Source organism: Neofelis nebulosa, chromosome 8 (genome assembly GCF_028018385.1).
Source record: "Neofelis nebulosa isolate mNeoNeb1 chromosome 8, mNeoNeb1.pri, whole genome shotgun sequence".
Classification (NCBI taxonomy): domain Eukaryota; kingdom Metazoa; phylum Chordata; class Mammalia; order Carnivora; family Felidae; genus Neofelis; species Neofelis nebulosa.
The window spans coordinates 125,208,524-125,232,099 of NC_080789.1; the positions used below are offsets into that span (position 1 = coordinate 125,208,524).

At 37.1% G+C, this 23,576-nt stretch overlaps 1 protein-coding gene across 3 annotated transcripts in view; it reads right to left on the reverse strand.

Moving 5' to 3' along the window:
• Positions 1 to 23,576, reverse strand: part of MALRD1 (MAM and LDL receptor class A domain containing 1) — an 824,069-nt gene that overhangs the window by 654,481 nt on the left and 146,012 nt on the right. For 2 of the 3 annotated variants that reach the window (XM_058681758.1, XM_058681757.1), the window contains 3 exons: positions 22,548 to 22,721; positions 12,804 to 12,924; positions 10,224 to 10,364 (listed from right to left, as the gene is read on the reverse strand). In XM_058681758.1, the coding sequence (XP_058537741.1) occupies positions 10,224 to 10,364; positions 12,804 to 12,924; positions 22,548 to 22,721 (436 nt within the window). The remainder of the gene's footprint in view (positions 1 to 10,223; positions 10,365 to 12,803; positions 12,925 to 22,547; positions 22,722 to 23,576) is intronic. The other variant, XM_058681759.1, reaches the window with a different exon arrangement.

Below are 23,576 nucleotides of genomic sequence, written 5' to 3' on the forward strand. Positions count from 1 at the left end.
ACATTGTTAGCAAATGGTAATCAAAAAAAAAAAAAAAAGACTAGCTTTTACTTATACCAGATACCAAACTCTAAACTAAAAATAATAAAATAAACAAAGAAGGTTATTATATAATGATAAAGGGGTCAATACACTAATAAGACACATCAATTATAAATATTTTGTGCACTACATTGGAGCATCTGAATATATAAGGCAAAAACTGACAAATCTAAAAGGAGAAATAAACCATATTACAAGGGATAGATCATCCAGAGAACCAACAACAGTGGATCTGAAAAACACTACTGACCAAAAAGACCTGACACATACACAGAACATTCTCATCAACAACAGCAGAACAGATATTTTTCTCAAGCACACAGGGAATACTTTTTAGGACAGGCCACATGTTATGCCACAAAAGAAGTCTTAGCAAACTCAGGAAGACTGAAATCACACCAAATATCTTTTCTGACCACAATGGCATGAAACTAGAAACCAATACTAACAGGAAAACTGGAAAATTCAGGAGCACATGTAAATTAAGCAACACTAGCCTAAAAGCCGTTTGACCAAATTAAAAGCTAAAGGGGAAATTGAAAAGAAAGGTTTTTTGAGACAGACAAAAAATGAAAATACAATATACCAGAACTCGTGGGATTTAATAAAAGCAATTCTAACAAGGGAGTTTATAGTAAATAACCTACATTAAGAAGCAAAAAAGATCCTAAATAAGTAACCTAACTCTATGCCTTAAGCAACTAAAAAAAGTAGAATAGAGCTCAAAGGTAATAGAAGAAAAGAAATAAAAATTAGAGCAAACATAAATGAAATAGAGAATAGAAAAACAATAGAAAAGAGTAACCAAACTAACAGTTAGTTCTTGAAAACATACATTTCATTGGCAAACCCTTAGGTACGCTAAGCAAAGAAAAAGGGAAAGGAAACAAATAACTAAAATTACAAACGTAAAAAGCACATCACAAGGGACACCACAGAAATACAAAAGATCATAAGTGGCTGTCATAAACAACTATCCACCAAAGAACTGGACAACCTAGACGAAATGAAAAAATTATTTGAAACACACAAATTACCAAGACTGAGTCAGAAAACAATAGAAAATCTGACTAGACCATTTTCTAGTAAGAGGACTGAATCAGTAATCAAAAATGGCCCAAGGGAGAATAAATATTGTTAAAGTGACCATACTACTCAGGCATTCCACAGATTTAATGACATCTCTATCAAAATGCCAACAGCATTTTTCACAGAACTACAACAAGTAATCCTAAAATTTGTATGGAGTCACAAAAGACCCCAAATAGCCAAAGCAATCTTGAAAAAGAAAAAACTAGAAGTAGCACAATCTCAGATTTCAATTTATGCTACAAAGCTGTAGTCATCAAAAATAGCATGTGGCTGGCACAAAAAACAGACACTCAGATCAAAAGAAAAGAATAGAGAGCCCAGAAATACACCCACAGCCATAAGATCAACTAATCTTCAACAAAGGAGGCAGGAATCTGCAGTGGGAAGAGGATAGTCTCTTAAAGAAATGGTGCTGGGAAGACTGGACAGCTACCTGCAGACAAATGAAACTGGACCACTTTCATATACCATATACAAAAATAAACTCAAAACGTATTAAGGACCTAACTGGGAGACTGGAAACCATAAAAATCTTAGAAGAGAACATTCATCATGATGATCACTAAGTAATGTATAGAATTGCTGAATCACTATATTGTACATTTGAAATTAACACTGTACGTTAATTACAGTAGAATTTTAAAATTAAATAAATTTTTTAACGTTGCAATTTCCATCCCCACATGGGCATCTCCCATTACCATTACCTGATTAATTTCCTCATATGATAAACATTTTACTTATTTCTTGTTTATTGTCTATATCCCACTTTTTTTTAACGTTTATGTATATTTAAGAGAGAGAGGGAGGAGAGGCAGAGAGAGGGAGACAGAACCTGAAGCGGGTTCCATGCTGATAGCAGAGAGCCTGATTCAGGTCTCAAACCCACTCTGAGATCATGACCTGAGCCAAAGTTGGATGCGTAACTGACTGAACCACCCAGGCACCCCTACATTCCAGTTCTCAAATTCCACTAGGGCAAAGAATTTTTGTCACTTTGTCCAATGCTCACTCATGGCACATAAAAAGTGTTCAATAAATATTTGTTGAATGAAAACAAAAATGCCTGAAAGAAGAAAAGTCTAGGGCCAAAGGGCTTCCTTGGTGAATTTTACCCAACATTTAAGAAAGAATTTACATCAATACTTCTCAAACTCTTCCATAAAATCAATTATGAGACAATACTTCCAAACTCATTTAGGAGGCCAGCACTATCCTGACAACAAAATCAGAAAAGAACTACTAGAAAAAAAATTACAGGCCAATAAACTGATGAATACAGACGTGAAAATTCTCAACAAAATACGAGTACACTGAATTCAGAAGCCTATTAAAAGGATAATTCACCATGATCAAGTAGAATTTATCCCTGAGATGAAAAGATGGCTCAAAATATGGAAATGAATCCATGTGATACATTACATTAATAGAAAGAAAGAAAAAACTCATATGATCATTTCTATAGACAAAGGAAAGTTACTTGACAAAATTCAACGGTCATTCATGATAAAAACAGTTAAGAAATCAGGCACAGAAGTAACATATCTCACTATAATAAAAGACATATATGAAAAATCCACAGCTAACATCACCTTTAATGGTGAAAGGTTGAAAACTTTTCCTCCAAAATCAGGAACCAGATAAGGTACCCACTCTCACCACTCCTATTCAACATAGTACTAAAAGTCCTAGCTAGGACAATCAGTCAAGAAAAAGAAATAAAAGGCATCAGAATTCAAAAGGAAGATGTACGGTGTCTATTTGCAGATGGCAGGTTTTTATATAGAAGAAATCCTAAAAACTCAACTAAAAACCTGTTAGGGAAACCAACTAAACTCAGTATAGTTGCAAAATACAAAAGCAACATACTTTAAAAGTCAATCGAGGGGCACCTGTGTGGTTCAGTAGGTTAAGCATCTGATTCTCGATTTCACCTCAGGTCATGATCTCACATTTCCTGAGTTCCAGCCCTGTGCTGGGCTCTGCACTGACAGCAGGGAGCCTGCTTGGGATTCTCTCTCTCCTTATCTCTGCCCCTCTCCTACTTGTGCCCTACTCCTTCTCACAATAAATAAAAGAAAAAGTCAATAGAGTTTCTATACACTCACAACAAATTTTCTGAAAAATAAAGAAATTGATCCCATTTTACAATTGCATCAAACACAATAAAATACTTAGGAAAAAATTTAACTGAGAAGGTGAAAGATCTCTACTCTGAAAATTTTAAGACACTGATGAAAGTAACTGAGGAAGACACAAATAAATGAAAATATGGATTGAAAAAATTAAGTCCTAAAATGTCAATACTACCAAAAGCCATCTATAGATCCAATATAAACCCTATCAAGATTCCAATGGCCTTTTTTTTTATAGAAGTAGGAAAAACACACCTAAAATGGAACCAAAAAACAGAACAAAAAAAAACTCAAATAGGCAAAACAATCTTGAAAAAGAACAAAACAGGAGGCATCACACTTCCTGATGTCAAGCTACAATCACCAAAATAATATGGTACTGGCTAAAAACAAAGAAACAAATGGAAAGAACAAAAAACCCAGAAATCAACCCAAGCATAGACAGTCAACCATTACTGACAAAGAAGACAAGAATACTCAATGAAGAAAAGACAATCTCTCCAATATATGCTGCTGGGGTAATTGGATATTCACATGTACAATGATGAAACTTGGACCCATATCTTATACCACTTATTCAGGCACAGTTACTTCTGTGCCTTCTTATACCACCAATTAACTCAAAATGAACTAAGACTTAAATTTGAGACCTGAAACCATGAAACTCCTAAAATAACCATAGAACTTAATTTTCTTGGTATAGATCTTGGTGATAATTTTTTTGGATATGACACCCTATACACAAGCAACAAAGTCAAAAATAATGTAGTGGGACTACATTAAACTAAAAATCTTCTGCACACCTAACAAAAACATCAACAAGGTGAAAAGACTACCTGCAAAATGGGAAAAACACGTATTTGTAAACTATCTCCCAAGGGATTAAAATACAAAATATAAAGAACTCAAGGGCAAAAATAAATAATCGATTAAAAAATGTGCAAAGAACATGAATAGACATTTCTCCAAAGAAGATATACAAAGGTGTTCAACATCACTAGTAATTAGGGCGATGCAAATTAAAACCACAATATTACTTCACACCTCTTAAAATGATTATTACGAAAAAGACAAGAGAACAAATACTGGAGGGGACGTGGAGAAAAGTTGTGCACTGTTGGCAAGAACGTAAATTGGTGCAGCCAATATGGAAAATGGCTTCGAGGATCCTCAGAAAACTAAAACTACCATGCGATCCAGCAATCCCACCTCTGGGAACATAGCCAAAGGAAACAAAAACACCAATTCAAAAAGATATCTGCACCCCCATGTTCACAGCAGCGTTATTTACAACCGGCAAGACATAGAAACAACTTTAATGTCCATCAATGAGTGAATGGATAAAGAAGTTGTGGTATACATACATACGTACACGCATATACATATATAGAATGGAATATTATTTATTCATAACCAAAAAAAACCGAAATCCTATCATTTGCAACAACGTGGATGGAGAAGACATTGAAGACATTATGCCGAGTGAAACAAGTCAGAGAAATACAAATGCTGAATGATCGCATTTAGATGTACAATGCAAAACAAACAAACTCATAGAAAAAGAGATTAGACTTGTGGCTCTCAGAGATGGAGGTTGGAGGGGGGTGGGAGGAGAACTGGAAGAAGTTGACCAAAAGGAACAAACTTCTGGTTACAAGATAAATAACCACTAGGGATCTAAGGTACAAAATGATGACCATAGCTAACACTGTCGTACGATATAAGAGAGGCTGGTAGCAAAGTAAATTCTAAGCCTTCTCATCACAAAGAGAAAAGGGTTTTCTTTTCTTCTTTCTTTTTATTGCATCTGTTTAAGAAGATGGGTGTTAGCTGAACCTACTGTGGTAATCATTTCACAATATATGAAAATCAAGCAGCGATCACGCTATATACCTAAAACTTATACAATGATGCATGTCAATTATTTAATAATAAAACTGAAGGGAAAAAAAGAAAAAGAACATTAGAGTTATAGTCAGCATTTACCATTCCAGTGGTAAATGACCTTTGGAAAATGACCACTTGATATCCTAGGGGCCTGAGGGCATGATGCCTCCTCCAAAACTGAAGTCTTCATCACTGGCTTCATAATTCCGATTGCTCAAAGTGGATATGAGGGCAACCATTCATTACTGAAAAGTACCAGTCTTAATGATCCCTTTGAAAGGCTGTATGATGTGTGGTTAAGAGTGTGGGGTTTGGGGACGCCTGGGCGGCTCAGTTGGTTGAGTATCTGACTTCAGCTCAGGTCACGATCTCACAGTTTGTGAGTTTGAACCCCGTGACAGGTTCTGTGCTGACAGCTCGGAGCCTGGAGCCTGCTTCAGATTCTGGGTCTCCCTCTCTCTGTTCCTCTCCCCCTCTCAAAAATAAACATTAAAAAAATTTTTTCTTAAGTTTGGGGTTTGGAAGCTGACTGCCTAGATTCACTATGAGCTTCCACCGCTTACAGACCTGGCAATGCTGGGCAAGTATGCACATCATAAATTTATTAGCCTCAGTTCCAAATCTACCCTTCCTTGCCCTGCTGGACTTTGTAAACATTTCTCTTTTGAACTGCTCATATGATGTTTGGTTTTGTTAGTAGCAACACAGGATGGATACCACAAAGCACAGTAGGGTAAGAAGCTTCTCTTTTGGGGTCCAAGTACTTTGGGGGATTTTGTTTGTTTTTGCCCCACCCCTTCCTGCAATTTAAAGTGACCCACTTACAGTCACCCTTCAATGAGTTTTGCAGGCATCTTGATGGATAAGTTCTTGCTTGGCCTACCAGCTACTAACCAAATCTAGCTCACAACATCCCAGCAAGTTTCTCTACCTTCCAATGGGTCCCAGTAACACCCTCTCCCATAAAGTATAAATGTCATTGTTGGGATATGGGGAGGCTGGACTCATCCAATTCACTCGTCCCTTGGATTCTCTGTCTCAGCACTAGAGGTAGTAGTTGGTCCACATTCGCCATTCCTTTCTTTATTGCTCTTTTATTTCTTGCTGTAGATAACCACTTTTTAAAATTACATAATAACTCTTTTCATTACACTTGCCTTGTTCAAACTACTAGTGTGGTTTCTGTCTCCTGAATGGACACTAATCGTTAAGAAAGTCTGTAAATGAGGCTAATAATAGTAACATCTTAGATTTGTTTTGATGATACAGGAGTTCATATGGAAAAAGTTCTTAAACCATGTACCTTTGGTAACAGTCTTAATGTATTCAGAGACAGGCTTACAACTGTTACTCCCTGGCAGAACTTTCAATGGACAGTTCTTCTGATATAGCAAGATAAAACAAAACATTTTAAGAAGTTTCTGCTGAGAAATGATCTACCTTCTAAGGAATATGATCTCCAATCCTTAGAGGTGTAACAGAAATTTATACACCTAATTATACTGCAACACTATTATACACAATGTATTTCTTCCTCCAATGGATTCTTGAGGGAAATCATCACATTTTATTCTTTAGTGAATCTCTTGGTATAAAATAGATGCTCAATATAAGTGGGCGATGAGTCATAGCACAGCTCCCTTGCCAATGTATCATAACCTAACAATGTCCCTGATTTTTCTCATAAATCTGATCTATATTCTTTTTATTTTATTTTTTACGTTTATATATTTTTGAGAGAGAGAGACAGAGCATGAGTAGGGGAGGGGTCAGAGAGATACGGAGACAGATTCTGAAGCAGGCTCCAGGCTCTGAGCTGTCATCAGAGAGCCAGGCACGGGGCTCGAACTCATGAACTGTAAGATCATGACCCGAGCTAAAGTCAGACACTTAACTGGGACACTTAACTGGGACACTTAATTGGGACACCAAATGAGGCACCCAGGTGTCCCAATCTGATCTATATTCTGCATGGATTGTTGGAAGAGTCTATCCAACTGGATGCTCCATCAAGCCTCATAAAAATGCCCATGACCCTACACTGTCTTGACTGAAAACTACTTGAGCTTCATTTCAGGTATGGGTGATCAATAGAATGTGATATTCTTATAACCTTCCCTCTTTTCTGACCTCATTGCCTTCAACAGTTTTTTTTTTAATTTTTTAACATTAATTTATTTTTTGAGAGAGAGACGAAGTGCAAGCAGAAGAGCGGCAGAGAGAGGGAGAGACAAAGGATCCGAGGCAGGCTGTGTGCTGACAGCAGACAGCCCGATGCATGGCCTGAACCCATGAACGGTAAGATCATGACCTCAGCCGAAGACAGATGCTTAACCGACTGAGCCACCCAAGCGCCCCTTCAACAGGAGTTTTTTAAATACTTTTGCAAATATTGTCCACCAACACCATCCCCTTCTTTTCCTTCTTTAATAATTTTCCAAGGATGGTAGGATAACTTTAGACTCATAGAAGTTCAATGCAGAAAGAACAGATGACCCGCCTTCAGAAAAGAAAAAATTAAAGTAGACTCTTAAAGATTTAAAAACATACAGAACTAGCCAAGATCTATAGTTTTAGGACCAATTTATTGGTACTATAGTTTGAAAGAACGTTCTTAGGCATTATACAGTCCTCTGCTACTAGAATGGCAATTATTTAGAGGAAGAGTACATATCCAAAAAGAATTTAGTAAAGGAATGTCTTCAACACACTCCTGTTCCTGTCTTTTGAGTTCTATCTTGCATTTATTTCAAATTCTATACTCCAACACAGCAAAACTGAGGGTTACAGAGGTCTCTTCATTTTTTTTTTCCTACTGTTTTAAAGCTAATCTGGTTTGCTTTCAAGCACAAGTCATTTCAGTTGTACAGAGGTCTCCATTCTGGCTGTCTTCATTAAACAATATTCACCCGAGTAGTGCGCACTTTACATTCAGAGAGTAAATACGTACGTTGACCCAAGGTCAACCACAGTTAGGAAGCTGATGATCCTTTTTCTGATGTATTGCCCAAAGGTCAATAGTAGGTTGCCTTTTAGTTTTGCTGATTGTTTCCTTCACTGTGCAGAAGCTTTTTATTTTGATGTAGTCCTAATACTTCATTTTTGCTTTTGTTTCCCTTGCCTCAGGAGACATCTAAAAAAATGTTGCTACAGCTGATGTCCAAGACATTACCGTCTGTGCTGTCTTCTAGGATTTTTATGGTTTCAGGTCTCACATTTAGGTCTTTAATCCATTTTGAGTTTATTTCTGTGTATGGAGTAAGAAAGTGGTCAGTTTCATTCTTTTGCACATAGCCATCCAGCTTTCTCAACACAATTTGGTGAAGAGATGGTCTTTTTCCCATTAATTTTTTTTGCCCCTTTTATCAAAGATTAACTGACCACACAATTGTAGGTTTATTTCTGGGTTTTCCATTCTGTTCCATTGATCTATGTGTCTATTTTTGTGCCAGCACCATACTATTTTGATTACTACAACTTTGTAATATAAGTTGAAGTCCAGAATTGTGATACCTTCAGCTTTCTTTTTCAAAAGAAAAACAGGTCTATTCGAGGTCTTTAGTAGTTCCAGATAAATTTTGGGATTTTTGGTTCTAGTTCTGCAAAAAATGCTGTTACAATCTTGATAGGGACCATATTAAATCTGCTACTTTGGGTAGCATAGACATTTCAATAATATTTGTTCTTCTAATCCATGAGCATAGGATGTCTTTCCATTTCTTTGCGTTGTCTTCAATTTCTTTCATCAATGTTTTATAGTTTTATAGTCTTTCCCATGCTTGGTTAGGTTTATTCCTAGGTATCTTATCATTTTTGGTACAACCTCCTCAATGGGAGAAGATAGTTGCAGATGACATATCCAATAAAGGGTTAGTATCCAAAATATTACCCATCATCAGGGAAATGCAAATCAAAACTATGAGGTATCATGTCCTATCTGTCAGAGTAGTTAAAATCAAAAACACAGGAAACAAGTGTTGGCGAGGACGTGGAAAAAGGAACCCTTTTTTCACGCACGGCTGACAGGTATGCAAACCGATGTAGCCGCTGTGGAAAACAGTATGGAGGTTCCCCTAAAAGGTAAAAATAAAACTACCCTATGATCCAGCAATCACACTACTGGGTATTTACCCAAAGAATACGAAAACACCAATTTGAAGGGATATATGCACCCCTAGGTTTATAGCAGCATTATTTACAATAGTCAAACTACGGAAGTAGCCCAAGTGTCCATTGATTGATGAAGGAATAAAAAAGATGCGGTATATTCGTACTCATATTTGTTCTATATTTATTCAGCCATAAAAAGGAATGAAATCTTGCCACCTGCAGTGACATGGATGAAGCTAGAGAGTATAATGCTACGTGAAATAAGTCAGAGAAAGACAAATACCATATGATTTCACACATATGTGGCATTTAAGAAACAAAACAAATGAGCAAAGAAATAAAAAGAGAAAGGAACAAACCAAGAAACAGACTCTTAGCTGCAGAGAACAAACTGATGGCTACCAGAAGGGGATGGGGAGATGGGTGAAATGGATAATGGGGATTAAGGAGTACACTTGTTGTGATGAGCACCTAGTGACGTATGGAAATCTTGAATCACTATATTGTACAACTGAAACTAATATAACACTGTATTTTAACTACACTGGAATTTTTTTAAAAGGTCAATAGTAGCCTAATACTATGTCACAATGACTACATTGTTCACCTCATTTCATCCCATCAAGGAGGAATTTTTATCAACTCACATCATCACAAGAAGGGTAAGTACAATAGGTATTTGAGAAAGACCACATTCACACAACTTTTATTATAGTACACTGTTATAATTGTTCTATTTTATTATTATTGTTCATCTCTTCCTGTGCCTAATTTATAACTTAAACTCTATCACAGATACATATGTATAGGAAAAAACATAGAATATACAGGATTTGGTACTATCTGTGGTTTGAGGCATCCACCGGGGGTCTTGGAAAGTATCCTCTATGGATAAGTGGGGACCAATGTGCACATCAATCTCAGCCAAATGACTAAGTGATTAAAGTACTGACTCACCACAGTTGGCTTCATCTGCTCCATTTGGGGAATCAGACGTAAAATCACAGAACTTGCTGGATGAAATAGAGCCTGCATCCTCACGTGGCACAAATCCAGCTTCAAAATTAAGAGATGGAGAGGACAAAACGTACTCTTCCCCTTCAGCGAATAAATGGAATGTATAATTGCTTTATGAATACTAGTTTTTAAATATGCTAAGGACACAGAAGCTAGATAAAAAGGCCAAATCAGGGGTGCCTGGGTGGCTCAGTTGGTTAAGCGGCCAACTTCGGCTCGGGTCATGATCTCGCGGTCCGTGAGTTCGAGCCCCGCGTCGGGCTCTGTGCTGACCGCTCAGAGCCTGGAGCCTGTTTCAGATTCTGTGTCTCCCTCTCTCTCTGACCCTCCCCCGTTCATGCTCTGTCTCTCCCTGTCTCAAAAATAAATAAAACGTTAAAAAAAAAAATTTAAAAAAAAAAAAAAAGGCCAAATCAGAATTCTGTTTTCATCCCGTGGATGATGCTTCAAATGTATACATAAGGCACCGAGAATTGCTCTCAACTGTTATAGCCATTTGCATGCTGATTAAAGCCTTCCAAGGCTTTAATTCAAACACAGGGTCTAGGTAAATCTCTGGCCATCCTGCCCCACAAATATAACATAATTCATGACCAGTGGGACTTGCCTTATTGTTTAAGGCCTATTCTAGTGCCATCCCTAAGTCTCTGCCCGGTAATAACACTAATTCCACAAGGGAGGTCTTATAATTACCTATTGAACAAATCTACACAAACAGTAAAAAAGGTGTTGTTTTTTTTTTTCTCTTTGTGTAAAACAATTGGCCTTTCAGGAAAAAGTCATAAAATTTTGTCTGAATTAGAATTATGCTCTAATATGGGGCACCTGAGTGGCTCAGTCAGTTAAGCATCTGACTTCGGCTCAGGTCATGATCTCACAGCTCATGAGTTCGAGCCCCACGTCGGGCTCTGTGCTGACAGCTCAGAGCCTGGAGCCCACTTCAGATTCTGTGTCTCCCTCTCTCTCTGCCCCTCCCCAACTCACACTCTGTCTCTCTCTATCCTTAAAAACTAAATAAACAGCAAAAAAAATTAAACAAAAAAAAAAAGATTTATGCTCTAACCAACTAAGATGATACTTGGATCGAAGAACACATAAACTGAGTTTTGATTTCCTTTCTGAAAAGATTTCTCTGTCAGTGAGATCAAGTACTCTCAGAGACTTCTGCTAATGTTAATTTTAGTGATAATTTAAAACTTTTAACCACATTGTTGCCTCCAGTCGCATTCTCTTCAATGTCAACTTTCTGCGATTCCAATTCTGGTCATGTGGTATTTGATTCGGGGAAGGAAAATGCTAATCAAATAACATAAATAAGGTAATTCTGGTTAAACCCTCAAAAACATTAATCATTAAATCTGTTGCTTTGCACTCCTCAATGTCTATATCAAAACCACTACACATACAGAGCTTAGAAAGGTTTACTGTAAGTTCAGAACACATGTTCTGAATAAATATATGGCACCATATAAAGTTAGTACACAGACTTGTACAATCTTACCAGTGAAACATGTCTTTAGAAAAAAGGACTATTAATTAAAATTCTTCAATCCAGTTCTCAATCCAGGACTGTTTCTCCTCTATTATCCTTGATTACTGCACCTGGTTCCTGGAAGAGCACTACTTTTCCATTTACTAAGTATGTTGTTTAATGAAACATAACTTCAGAATATGTGATGTGCCTAATTTCTAAATGCAAATAATATTAGTGTATACAGACAAAAAATAAATAAATAAAGTGCGGTGGTTTGCAGGCAAAATCTTTAATGTTGTCTATTTACTCCCCCTGGAGTAGGAGGGATCAAAGGCATCAGTGTTAGGATGACAAAGTATCCACAGGCATAATGTATGCTGTTTCAACCCATTCTCAGAACCGAAATAATGGTTGGACTTTCAAAAATGCCTCTATGATTTTTATGACAATCTTTCGGTACCTTAATTGAAACGGTCTATGAAATATTTAGTCAAAGAATTAGCCAAACTCCATCTGTTACTTGAAAATACTATGTTCTGAATTTAAAGAGAATTTTAGAGTCAGCATTTAAATTTTTGGCTGCCCTTAAATTACTTTTCCAAACCCAGTAAGTTTTTTTTTTTTTTAACTCCTAGGTAATTCTGAAACACGAATTTCTCTATATTTTCATTTGAAGTGCCAAACAAAATTAGGATAGAATTAAATTCTTACATAAGTGTTTTTATAATACGCAAAATAATTAAAATTCTTTCATAATTTTATAACTAAAAAACCACATGTGACAGTTTTAGCCACAAGGATAGAATATTATTGGAAGAGTCTCTAAAGCCTAGACTGTGAAACAATACATACATATTTCAAAAATATATTTCAGTTTTGAAGGATATGTGATATAATCCACATCCTGGTATTAGCTATTAGTGAGCCATATTACTGAAGGACTCTAATGTATTTTAAATTTTGGTATCAGGAGGAACTAATTATTTTAATGTTTAAAACTGCAGGAACTACAAAAAAAAAAACAAAACCAAAAAAAACCAACTCACCTTTCTTTAGTATGCTGGTACCTGGAAGTGACTTATCTGAAATTTCACATTCCTGAGATATACTGATGTCATCTAGAGCAACAGTAGCATTTGATGATAAAACCGTAGCTTCTAAAATCAACTATAATTACAGAAAAACAATCATTAAAAATATACCATAAGTGTCTTACAATCCTATATCTTTGTGTAGAGAAGCTCATTTGCATCTGTCCCACCTTTCAACCTAATTTTAGAAAACCGTTTTGACCAGAACATTCAAATTATAAATTTATAAAGTCATAACGGCTCTGACAGCATCTTATGTAACCTTAATGTCTTAGGTAACCTTGTTTCAATTAAAAGTGGAAACATTCATCATGACTGAAGGGTTGCCTTCCCATTGGAGCCATTAAGAGTCATATGCATTTAAAATGAGCTCTTTGGGGTAATCAACTGTGTGGTTTACAACTCAATTTAATTGAGATATGAATTCATTTGTAATGGGTCTGCTGGAGGCAGTGATTCGTTTTCGAATCAGAATATTTAAATACTAATATATATTATGTATACATATAGAGAAACCCACTTAATGAGGTAAAACAGAATCAATAACCACACATAGAGTAGTTAATATTCATAAATTAAAACACTCAAAGGCATTTAAATTTAATTTATTCTAACACTCTGAATAATGACTGATATAATTTGTTTTCTTTCTTGTTAATCACATTATTCTGTTGTTAATCCAGCATTTTAAAAAAAGAGAGAGAGAAATTATGTCTAGAATCTTAAAGATATGTAGCGGGACTGCCAGTCTAGGACACCGTAGGTGACCCATCCCCATCTTATCAGCGAAGACCTCAGATCCCAACGATCTTACAATTTACTTGGTGTGATGCATTAACAACTCAACTACAGCGCAAGTTGTCTACAAAGACACACGTATGTATAAGATACGAGGAGAATCAAAGGAAAACACTTCATTATTTCTGTCAAGCAGGTGAGACAAAATATGGAAAAAAAGTTGGTAAAAATATTAATTACCTAATAGCCAATAATTAATTACCTCAGTTGCAACTGCTGTTTCGGATTTTGTTGGAGAAACTGGTAACGTTACAAGCAAAAGCAAGGAGATGTGAAAGTTTATGGTAATAATTTAGAACACTCTGGGTGAACGGCTTGCTCTGGAGCACATATACTAGAACACTCTGGGTGTTGTAGGATTATGGGGTTCCAGACATGCTTTCCCAAAACATGGCACACCTTGGCATATGGCATACTTCAAGTTGGAGGAATTTAAGAATTGGCATGTTCAGGACCTGACTTTCTGATCGCGTCCTGAAGCAGATCGCAATGCCTTCATGGAAGAGGTGCCCGCCCTCTCTGTAACTGGAGGAAAGGAGCATCCTTATTTGGGAAAACAAAACGACACACAGAGGAATCTGGATGAACAAGCCTTGCTAAGTTTCTCCCTGTTTACTACACACAGCTCACACTCTTTGCCCTATCACATCTTTCCACGGCTGTCCACTCTTCATCAAACGTCGTGTAAAAGGCTCAGGATTAACTGCTTCTTAAGGTCTTTCTGTCCTTATTAAGGCTCCAGTGTCAGGTAAGATTTACCTTAAATAATTTTGTACATTTTCTCCTTCAGTCTGCTTTGTTAGTTTAATTTTCAGACCCAGCAAGGAACCGTTGGAGGGAAACATTTTCCTCCCACACGTAGAAGGATTTTAAGAAAGCGATGAATTAAGTAATAGAAGGAACAAACTGACTGCATTAACTGGTGCAGCCCAACTAGAGGGCAAGTTGATGTCATCTATTAAAAAGAAAAATAGCACACACTACAAAGATTAAGCTCACTTCTCAGCATTCATGCTAGAGAGACATTCATACGAATACACACGAAGGCCTGTCCTGGAATGTTTACTTCAATGTTGCTTCTGATAGCAAATGAATAGAAAAATGTAAACGTGAATCAAAAAATAAATAAATGGCTGGTTATATAAACCATGGATTACCATGCCCGTTAAAAATAATATCTATGTGCTAATATGGAAAGAACCTTAATATGTGTTTCTCGGTGAAAAATTAAATTACACAAAAAAGTTTATAGTATGATTCTACTAGGCTAAAATCATAATGGTTTTTATTTCTAGATATATGTAGTACATACATATATATTACATAAATAGAACAGAGTCCAGAAGTAAAAATAAACTAATGTCTATACTAACCTCAAGATAAAGACTCCACGGTCAGGAGGGACTATTGCCTTATCTGCAATGTCTGATACTTTATAATGAGATGTACATAATTTTAATGATTTTTCAAATTCTGATTAGAACTGGGTTTTTTTTGTAGATTCTTAACCAACTAACAAATTTGGACTTCATAAAAATGCAGAAAATAATAACAGGTTTTAAAAAAGGATGTTGAGGTAACATATACAGGCACTGTAATAGAGAAATACAGTACGCTGAACGGCATTAAGTTATTGTAATTTATTTTGGACAGCTCTAACTTTGAAACTTTTTTTCCTTTTATTCATTATTAGAATTCATCTTGAACTAAAGTCAACTAAAATACAGATGCTTAATTCTTAGGACTCATTAGACAAGCCCTTATTGACCATCATAATTTTTCAGGCTCATTACCTTTATTGACCACCATATTTGAAGCTCTGCACAACTTAAAGGAAAGCTGAAGAAAAGAATGTTTGGGGTATTTCTCCATGCCTCTAGAGAGGTACATGTTCCTATTCTTTGAATAAAGTGGGTGGGGCCCTGGGACAAGTTGAAATAGCACTATGGAATAGGTCTGTTCGATATGGTTATATCTTTTTGTCTGAAGGGAACCACTAGACTTTTGAACATTCATATTAAAATGTTAGTATAATATTTTACTTCCAAAGCCGAATAAAAATGATTTTAGGTCATCTACACCTCTGCTTGCTTACTTCTATAGAATTAAATTCAGAACTATAAAATGAAAAATTATAATTCTACCATGAATTAAAATCTTCCACATTTAAAAAGAAAAATGACCCCTTCCTTTAAAAATGGATCTTATATCTATAAATAATACCATCTGATGATTCCAAAATCATCTTGGCTATTTCTATTTTGTATTGCTTGTTTCAGCTAAGCTGATCTTTTGATTTGTGACCGAAGGCAGTTCCTTTTGGGAAAATACAGAACCAATTAATAATCAGTAAATGAGAAAGAGTTCACTCAGAAGAAATGTTTCAACCATGGGTATTTTAACCATGAATGAAGGAAAAGCGAAAACTTCATTTTGGAAGATTCTCAAGCAAATTTAAATTTCAAGGGATGGGCAGAGGTCTCTCCTTTCTAAAACTATTTTTCAGGATCTTGCTGATACTTGTTTTATTCAGTGATATTCTATTACTCCCTGAAAAAGCAAAATCATTTCTTGTTTTTGCTTTCAGGAACCAAACAACCTATAAATGTTGCTTATAACCAAGTGATTACTTTTTATATCTGAAAGGCCAAGGTAAGCCTTTCCAGAGAAATACTCAGCTAGCACATTGAGATTTTGATTCTTTGATACCTTGTTTTAAAAGAAAAAGGACTAACAAAAACAAACAAAAAAAATACAAATCTAAGAGGAAATGGAGAATGTAGGATTATACCAAATAAAGAAAAACTGGAATATAGCAAGTTTTGGATGATGGTACTATCAATAGTAAGAGCAACCACAAACTTCTCTAAAGCTTACTACATACCAAGAACATCCACTTATTTTAGCCTTGTGAAAACGGTGCTATTTTCATCCTCATTTTATTTTATTTTTTTTAATATATGAAATTTACTGTCAAATTGGTTTCCATACAACACCCAGTGCTCATCCTCATTTTAAAGCAAAAGACACAGAAGTTTCAGAGGTAGAGCAATTGGTTGAAGGTCACACATCTAATAAGAAAAATATGTGGGGCGCCTGGGTGGCGCAGTCGGTTGGGCGTCCGACTTCAGCCAGGTCACGATCTCGCGGTCCGTGGGTTCGAGCCCCGCGTCGGGCTCTGGGCTGATGGCTCGGAGCCTGGAGCCTGTTTCCGATTCTGTGTCTCCCTCTCTCTCTGCCCCTCCCCCGTTCATGCTCTGTCTCTCTCTGTCCCAAAAATAAATAAATGTTGAAAAAAAAATTTTTTTAAATAAAAAAAAGAAAAATTTGTAACCTGAGCCATTAATGATTACGTATACTGCATTGCCAGAATAAAATAAAAAGATAACTGGTCTTTAGCAGATACTGCAGAAGAGCGCTGTCTGGTGAAACAATATCCAATGCAGCCCTAAATTAAGAAGGCCGAGGACGTTGTAACGTTACGGAGACTAGACCAGCTTTTACTATTGTACTATAAATCTTACTCTTCCCTGAATCTTCAAATAATGTCAGGAAATTGTTATTGATTTATATCATGGACTGATACAGAGTGAACATGGCATCAATCATTGTGGAAAATTTCACAAAAGGGTTGTTTTAAAATGAAGTCTAAAATATGACACAATTATGTATTAATAGGAAACTCAGAGTAAATCAGCTGGAGATCAATGGGCAGTACTCAGAAGAAGTACCACCTTTAGATATTAAAACTAAGAACAGCAGTTAGGGGGGAAAGAAAGTGTAAATGAAACGAACAGATTTCTGTAAAAGCTCAACATACCGACCAAGCAGGCCAACTTAAAACTTAGTTAATAAGATTCTTCTCAATTTTTCAAGTTTTAAGTTTCATTTGACTTCCATTCTTCCAATAAAAACCACACAGGAAATGGAGAGAATATTGAAATGTTGTTAATTTGCTGTTCTTACAGAATAAAGAGTCAGCTTTCTCTTTTTCCACCAGGAAGAATGAAAGACCTACCTAACTAGGGGTGTTTATTCCTAAGAAACTCAAAGTGGTTTGTACTCTGCTGTGATGTCTACCAGAAACAGTAAAAGGACCACACTGCACCAGAAGTTCATGGCTTGAAGGGCACACAGAGGTCACACAGTTTGATGCCTTTCTCCTTTCCAGTGTTCAGACTGGATTACACTGTATAAATATATTCAGAGGTTAGTCACATGGCAGGATAACTAGGTGCTGACTAAGGTCACTCTTAAATGACTCAGTCTACTAAAGTGCCAAAGAAGCTGGTTTCCAAGATATAAACTTTAAATATTTGAATATTTAAAAGCTAGACTATTTGTAGGTAGAGTACCTTCTGTTTTTGTTGTTGATAAAAGAATGAAAGAGAACTGCAGCGACCTAAGGACGCCTGTGTGGCTAAGTAAGCTAAGTGTCCGACTCTTGATTTCAGCTCAGATAATGATCTCAAGGTTTGTGAGACTGAGCTCCGCATCAGTCTTTGCACTAACAGTGCAAAGCCTGCTTGGGATTCTCTCCCTCTTTGCTCCCTGCCCCTCCCCCTGTTCATGTTCTCTCTCGCTCTCGCCCTCTCTCTCGCTCTTTTGCTTTCTCTCTCAAAATAAATAAACATTAAAAAAAAAATTGCACCTACCTAGAATCCTTATGCATATTTCGTATTTTTAAAATGCATTTACAGAAATCAGATGAAAGCCAACATAATATCTGCAATTTTTTTTCCAGCAGAGGACAAGGAAAAGAAATGGGTACAAAGAGGACAAAAGCTGTATTTCTTACATGCAAACAGGTATTATCATTATAAGCAAACAAAATGCTAACAGTTCATTCGTGGTGTGAACACAAAGATGTTTGCCTCTCTCTGCACTTTCTCCTTGTTTGAAATATGTAACATACACGTAATAACAATGTATTAAGTACTACCACGTGCATATCGGTTGTATTAACTACAACTAATCTTGAGTGACTATCAATGTATGACTGTGTATTTTTACATATCACGTGTTTGTGTGTCTGTATAAAATCTGGACTGATTCACATCAAAATATGAACACGGGCCAGCGATTCCTTATCTCAAGTATTTGGGGCCAGCTGGGTTTTGAACTTTGAATAGTTCAGAGCAGAGAATGTTAATCTAACACATACTGTGTGTATCACATGATGCTCTCAGGGAGATCAGGGTGGCACTATACATGCAAACAGCTCACTAAATGAACTCTTCAGGGGAGGTCATGTGTGATCTCTAAATTCGTTTTTCAAAAGCTTACTGTTCTCCAAATTTTAATTTTCCAAATTGTTGATTAGAGATCGTGGACCCATAACGGGCTTAATGATGAAAGCTGAGAAGATTCTTATTTTTCTTTTAACTCACCTGCAGTTTCTAAAACAAATGTGTCCTACAGCCACGTAACAGGATTAAGGGGGACAGAAGCGGAGACGATAAAAACTTCTCCAGGGTGAATTAAGACCGCGCAAGAACCCAGGACCATTCCCTCCCCTCAAAAGCCACCACAATTAAAACTGAGGCTGATTGATGTGGATTAGGATCCCCACCTGGAGAGAGAAGCCCACACAAGGTGCTGAGACGCCAGGAGAGGGATAAGGACACAGCAGAGCCAGGCTTATTTAGGAAGCATCACAAATTAGGGCACCTGGGTGATTCAGTGGGTTAAGCACCTGACTCTTGATTTTGGCTCAGGTCATGATCTCATGGTCGTGAGACTGAGCCCCTCAGCGGGCTCCACGTGGAGCATGGAGCCTGCCTGGGATTCTCTTTCTCTCTGTCCCTCCCCCAGTCATGCTCATCCGCAATCTCTCTCTCTCAAAAGAAACAAACATACCAAAAAAAAAAAAAAAAAAAAAAAAAGACAGCATCACAAATCCACTGCTGCCAAATTACAAAATCCTATCAAACCACTGGTCAACCTACAAAGCAGTTAATACGCCCTGGGTAATAAAGAGTAATCTCACTTTGCACTACAAAGCCAAACAAAACAACAACCAGAACCCCAAAGGAAGAAATACTAAAGAGGAAAACAAAATGAACTGCTGAATCTCTTCAATAACGTGATGGGTTAATGAGTGCCTCCAGGCCTGGAAAGGAATGGCATGTATTTTAACTCAAAATATTTCTCAAATAACCAGTTCTAACAGAAGACATTCTGGTTTCATTTATTAAGATTTTTAGAGCAGTTTTAGGCTCCCTGTAAAACTGAGGAGACGATGCTGAGTTTTGTGCTACACCCCCTGCCCCAACGCATGCACAGCATCCCCATCATCATCTCCCACGAGCACATGACATTTGTTACAACTGAGGAGCCTCATAATCACCCAAAGTCCATTGTTTATATCGTGGTCCATTCTTGATGTTGTACATTCTGTAGGTTTGGACCAATGTAAAATAACGTTTATCCATAATCGTACTGTCATACAGAGTATTTTTACCACCCTAAAAAATCCTCTGTGCCCCATCTGTTCACCCCTCCTTTCTCCCTGCACCCCTCCAACCCCTGGCAACCACTGATCTTGTTATTGTCTCCCCAGTTTTGCCTTTTCCAGAATGCCATATAGTTGGACTCACAGAGCATGGAGCCTTTTCAGATTGGCTTCTTTCTCTTAGAAATATGCACCTGAGGTTCCCCTGTGTTTATTCATGAGTTGATAGCTCATTTCTTTTCAACACTGAATAATATTCCATTGTCTGGATGTATGACAGTTTATCCATTCACCTACTGAAGAACAGGGATGCTTCTAAGTTTGGGCAATCACAAGGAACTCATGAATAATTATTCATGTGCAGGTTTTTCTGTGGAGAAGGACATTCTAATTCCCAATAAGTCAATTAACAATGGACTCTCAAAGATCTTCACAGTAAGTTTCATTCTAACCAAAAGCAAACCTAGTGAAAAAACTGTTAACACAGAATATAAATAACTGAAGCAAAGGGTTGGATTGTTCTGATTTTGTCTGTCCTGTCACATGTGATGGGGATTGATGCTTAAATGATTCCATGACTGGCCTTTACTGCTTTCCTATGAAGGATCACTAGATTCATAGTGTTTCCTTCCACCAAATATTGTAGGGGAATCATAAATATGATCCTTGAGAATCAGGGATTTTAAAGACCTTCACTGAGTGAAGCAGTTTCTAATCATTGAACCTAGAGTCCTGATGAAGAGGAGACTCCTCTTCCAAATAAAGAAGACTAATATTTCTTGAGTGCCTACTATTCCTAGATGACATCCAAGTGGTAATCACAGGAATAATAATGGCTACCTTTGTGTGTTCACTCTATGCCAGAATACTCCCTATGTGCTTTATGTGTATAAATCATTCAATCCTTACAGGAGTTCTATAAAGAATACTGACAGGAGTCCATACTTATTCCCTATTCCTCCAACTTCTAGGGACAGGAACTTCCCTGCAGTAACACTGCTGTTACTTACCCATGACTCTCCCATGGAGAGGAGGATCTAACCAATTAGTGATGTTAGAATAAGCCGGATGTGCTAAACATACTCTTTGCCTCTCCTTCAACTCCCACTCTTAGATGCATGCATCCTGATGTTAGCTCTGGCTAATAGGAAAAGGTTTCTCCCAAAGTGTGTGAGTCCTGGATTTCCCTGGTAGAGTCCGTTGTTCTCTGGGTGAATTTATTTATTCTGAGGTGAAGTGTTATTTAAACATATGGCTGAAAATTGTAAGGCATCTTCTCTAAAATTTTTACTCTGTCTGACATCTATATTTATCTTAACTGGTACAGAAATGAGGACCAATAAGGTATGTTATCAGGGGCTCCCAACACTCCAACAATGACCCTCACCCCCATTCACAGAATGAACAAATGTAGAGGGATTAAGCACTTACCTCATGATTATACACCTGGCTTGAACCCCAGACTCCAGAGCCCATGTTCATGGCCACCATTTTAACTTTCTCTTTAATATTCAGACTCCCCAAAAGTACTGCTCTTATCATCACTATGTGTTTTCACAGATAGAGAAATGTGAGGCTCAAGGATGTAATTTGTAATCGCTTAGCAACCCATGAGCAGAACAGAGATCAGAACTCAGACCACCTTACTCCAAAAACTCTGTGTTTTCATCTATAATATATCATCCAATCTAGTTTGTATAATCGCTCCTTTCGAACGTCATCCAGAAGGTAACCATGCCCATTTGGGCATCCATTTGATTAGCTACAGTTCCCTTCTTTTATTATTAGCCAAGAAAGTGACATAAAAGGTTGATTAAAAGTCCTCGATATCGGGGCAGGTGGGTGGCACAGGCAGTTAAGCATCCGACACCTGATTTTGGCTCAGGTAATGACCTCACAGTTCATGAGATTGAGACCCGATCGGGCTCTGCACTGACAGCACGCAGAAGCTGCTCAAGACTCTGTCTCTCCCTCTCTCCCTCTCTCCCTACCCCTCCCTGTCTTGTGTGTGCACTCTCTCTTTCTCGCTCTCAAATAAAAATCATTTTTTTAAAATCCTCAGTATCAATGGGCAGCAGAAAATAAAGCACCAGAATTAAAATGTGAGCATGGTCAGGTTTTTTCACTACCTCATATAATCCACCACCCTCACTTAAAAAATAAATATTTTCCTATTATTCTTCTCTTTGCCATGCCATCCTATTCAATTCTTTGTGTTCTTTTCTTCCTCCTATTCAATTCTTATCTCCACTTTTGCTAAGCCTCCACACGTAAGTCTTGAGTACTCAAGTCAGTTTAACGTCTGTACTCATCCCTGATTGTGAATGTGCCTGTTGTATTACTATCTGAACAACTTATATATGTTATGTATGTTGTTCTCTGGAAAAAAAAAAGTAGTATTAAATTAGCATCCTCTGTTGAGTTGTATTAATTTCTTACATGCTTACCTGAAAAGGTAGAGTAGATTCTCCAGGCTTCACATAGAGATTGATTTTTGCTTGTTTCCACTGAGATGTGGAGATTCCAATCAGATCACCTTGCTTTTGCAAATCTCCAGACAGTGATGTTCTTGTAAAAACCGAGAGATGTGAATGCCAAGACAAATAATACCAAAATCGCACCTGTTGAAAATGTTTTTGAATGATATCAATATTCCAGTTACCTGTCTCCAGGAGCTTTTCTATAATTAAAAATATCACACCCATGGGGGAGGGGAAGGAAAAAAAAATGAGGTTAGAGTGAGAGAGAGCCAAAGCACAAGAGACTCTTAAAAACTGAGAACAAACTGAGGGTTGATGGGCGGGTGGGAGGGAGGGAATGGTAGGTGATGGGCATTGAAGAGGGCATCTTTTGGGATGAGCACTGGGTGTTGTATGGAAACAAATTTGACAATAAATTTCATATATTGAAAAAAAAAATATATATATATATATATCACCTACCATTCTGGTGTTCAATAGAATCTCCCCAATTCCCCTTTCCTCCAAACACGCAAGCCCAGAAAATGCTAACTCTGTCCTTTGCATTCTGCCCTTAAGAAAAGGCTCAGGGTAGCCCTACTATCTGGTAAAGTGGTTTAACACCTACTGTAAAGACGTCTAGGGAAATGGGATACTAGCAACCAAGACAAGTTTGAGGACACGTATTTGTCCGCATCACCACGGGCAGTTCCACTCTGCTTCCAGAGGAGGTTCCATGCTCTTTCCTTCTATGAAAGGACCTTTCTCTCTTGCTTCTCATGAATCTGGGGAGGTACACATTCTTAGTGTACAAGATCAGGTTTGACTTATGTATTCCCTTTGCTGTCTCAAACAATAAACCAAAAAAAAAGTTTTGTGGAAAAATTATTTTCTCAAATAAAAGAAAACTGTAATGAGTACTTTTCATTAATTTCTTCTCATGGGGACATTATCAAAGAACTTGGGAGCTCCTATAATACTGTTAATTCATAATTTAATTCAAGTAAAGAAAACATC